The 3,028-nt window shown below is 68.4% G+C and overlaps 1 protein-coding gene across 1 annotated transcript in view; it reads left to right on the top strand.

The window, feature by feature from the left end:
* The first annotated feature begins 1,413 nt into the window (after window positions 1–1,413).
* TTC24 (tetratricopeptide repeat domain 24) overlaps window positions 1,414–3,028 on the top strand; it is a 3,684-nt gene continuing 2,069 nt past the window's right edge. The window contains exons 1-4 of the mRNA XM_026073852.1: window positions 1,414–1,927; window positions 2,004–2,216; window positions 2,635–2,763; window positions 2,852–2,973. Of these exons, the coding sequence (XP_025929637.1) occupies window positions 1,414–1,927; window positions 2,004–2,216; window positions 2,635–2,763; window positions 2,852–2,973 (978 nt within the window). The remainder of the gene's footprint in view (window positions 1,928–2,003; window positions 2,217–2,634; window positions 2,764–2,851; window positions 2,974–3,028) is intronic.

Genomic DNA, 3,028 nt, shown 5'->3' with positions numbered 1-3,028 from the left:
GCACTTGGGTCTGGGTGCACCGGGGTCTGGGTGCACCGGGAGGGGGGGTGCACGGGGGGTCCGCCAGTACTAGGGGTGCACCAGGATCTGGGTGCAACCGGGGGCTCGCCGAGGTCTGCCAGCACCGGCGATGCACCGGGGTCTGGGTGCGCTGGGGATGCGCCAGGATCTGGGTGCACCGGGTGGGGGGCACATGGGGGGTCTGGCTGCAGCAGGGGCTCACGGGGGTCTGGGTGCACTGGGAGCGCACTGGGATCGGAGCACACCGGGGGCACCCAAGGGTCTGCCAGTAGCAGGGTGCACGGGGGTGCACCGTGCACGGAGGAGGGAGGGGGGGAAGAAGGGGTCCGGGGGTGCACGGGGACCAGCGCACACCAGAGGCACACGGGGATCAGCATGCACCGGGGGGGGTGCACGGGGAACCCCTGGGCACGTGGGCTTGGGCACCCACGGGGATCCCCACGAACAAGACCCCGGGCTGCACCCTCCAGGTCCGGACTGTCACCCGCAGCCTGCGCTGCTCCCGGGGGCGACGTGCCCCCGTCCCCGTCCTGCATCGCTGTCCCCCGCAAACCCACCTGGCCGAGCTGGCGCCCGCTGTGGACCCCCCGCAAACCAAACCCGCTTTGCCCCCCGCGGGGACCCCCGCTGCTCCCGGGCCTGCGCGGGCGTGAAGGCAGCTCCGGATCGGTCCCCGCTCGCTGTCCCCAAGTGCTTTGGGGTCCTTCCCCCTCGCTGCCCCATGCACAGTCTGCTCCGGACATGTCACCTACGAAACGTGCCGGCGGCGCCCGCTGCCACCTGGCCGGTGCCAGCCGTCAGGCGACGCGCTGCAAACCGGAGAGTTGCCATGGCACCACCCGCCGTGTCCCGGCTCCGATGGCGAGGAAACCGGAGCCGTCCAGGCCATCACGGGAGCGTCGCCTTCCCCAGGAGGAGACGCGGAGGCGCCTGGTTCGGGCACACCGCGCGGGGTGCCGGGAAGCTTTCCGGCCGGAGCTTTTCCAAGCAGCCCGGCCCAGGCGGGATTCAAAGGCACATTGGAAAACCTCCACCTCCATAACCGGATCGTGCAGCCGCAGCGCCCGGATGCAAGCCGCGGCAACGCGCTGTCCCCCCTCTCTGCGCTCTCGGCACCCAAAGGGGAAATATTAGGTAAGTGCGACCGTTCAGTCTTTCTCCGTAAAAGAAACCCTGGGAAAACTCTTCCTGCCGTGGTCTCCCTCTCTCCCGGCAGCCGCGCGGAGTGGGGAGGCTCACGCACCACCAAGCACGGAACTTGGGATGGGGTTCTCCGTGGAAAGGCTTTTTCCCTGCTTTATTTTGCAGCAAACAGGGCTGCCAAGATTTTTTTTTATTATTCCACTAAAGCTGTTTGTTCCAAGACCTCGCAGGGCTCCGGCCACGAAGCCGATGGCTTCGGCCGCCGCTTCGGAAGCGCCGCCTGCCGCCGGGAAGAAGAGCCGGAAGAGAGGGACGGAGCGTCCGGCGGCGCCGGGAGAAGCCGTGCCAGGGGGGCTGGCGCGAGCCGGGCGCCGGGCGCTGCGGGCGGGCGAGCGCTTGGGCCGCCTGTATTTCCACCTCGGAGCCGCTCACGAAGGGCTGGGCGACTTCCCGCTGGCGCTGGAATATTTCCGCAGAGCCTCCGGCCACTACGGCTCGGCGCAGCCCGGCGCCCGGGCCGCCGTTTGCGTGCGCATGGGCAGCTGCTACCTGGGCGCCCGGGATCCGGCGCGAGCCGCCGGCTGCTTCCGCGAAGCCGGACGAGCCTACGCGGAGGCGGCCAGCCCCGGCGCCGCCGCCGCCGCCCTGAGCCGGGCGAGCAGCTCCATGCTGCGGAGCCGGCGGTACGGAGCGGCCGAGATCGCGGCGGTGCTGGCCGAGTGCCGCGCGCTCTGCGCGAGCATCCCCGACCGAGCCCTGCAAGGTAGGCGCCGCCGTCCCGGGGAAGAGCATCCCGGGGAAGAGCAGCCCCGATCCGCTTTTTTTTCCCCGCTCTGCAGGGCAGCTCTACAACGCCGTCGGCCTCGGCTACTCGCAGCTCCGCGCCTTCCCGCCGGCCGCCGAGAGCTTCGAGAGGGCGCTGGTGCTGTGCCGCGGCGCCGCGGACCGGCGCGGCGAGGCCGCGCTGCTGCAGAACCTGGCAGCTGCCCACAACGTGCTGGGCAGCCCCCGCGCCGCCCTGGCCCTCCACCAGCGAGCCGCCGCGCTCCACGGTACTATATAGATATATATACATCAAGGAACCTCACTCCTTAATAGCCGGGCTCAAAGCCCATGTCTGGAGCGGGTGTTAAGTGCTTATATGCTTGCACATATAGTATAAGCGCTTACATATATGCTTGCATGTAATTTATAAGTATATAAGCACTTGCATATATGTTTGCACATAATGTATAAGTATATAAGCACTTATATATATGCTTGCATATAACGTAGAAGTATATAAGCGCTTATGTATATATTTGCACGTAACGTAGCTACAGGTGACACCCTCCTTTCCCAAACCCCGCTGCAGCGAGCTCCGCGGGTTAACGCCCTGCCCGCGCGCTGCCTCTCCTCGGCCCCAAGCTTTCCGCTCCGCTCCGCTCCGGCGGGCTGCCGCCGACGGGCTCCGTTTCGCCCCGCTCGCAGGCGCCCTGGGCAACCGGCGGGCCCAGGGCCAGTGTTTCGGCAACCTGGCGTACGCCCTCGGCCGCCTGGGGGACCACGAGGCCGCCGCGGAGAGCTACCTGCACGCTTTGCAAGCTTTCCGGGACGCCGGTAAGCGCATCGACGCCCGCGGCGGCTCCCGCGCCGGCGGCTCCGTGCACGGAGCGCGTCGGAGCGGGATGTGCCCTTCGCCTTGCAGGGGACCTGCAGGGGCAGTGGCAGGCGTGCGAGGGGCTGGGAGCATCCCACCTCCGCCTGGGAGCCCCCGAGAAAGCCGTGCGGAGGTACAAGGAGGCGCTGAGGCTGCTTTCCCGCTGCCGGGTAAGGCCGGGCGGCGGGGACGGAGGGGCGGCGGCGCGCCGGGGGCCCCGCGTCA

Source organism: Apteryx rowi, unplaced genomic scaffold (assembly GCF_003343035.1).
Source record: "Apteryx rowi isolate R43461 unplaced genomic scaffold, aptRow1 scaffold_379, whole genome shotgun sequence".
In the NCBI taxonomy this organism is placed as follows: domain Eukaryota; kingdom Metazoa; phylum Chordata; class Aves; order Apterygiformes; family Apterygidae; genus Apteryx; species Apteryx rowi.
The sequence above is the reverse complement of the archived record's forward strand: the minus strand, read 5'-3'. Positions and strand labels throughout refer to the sequence as shown.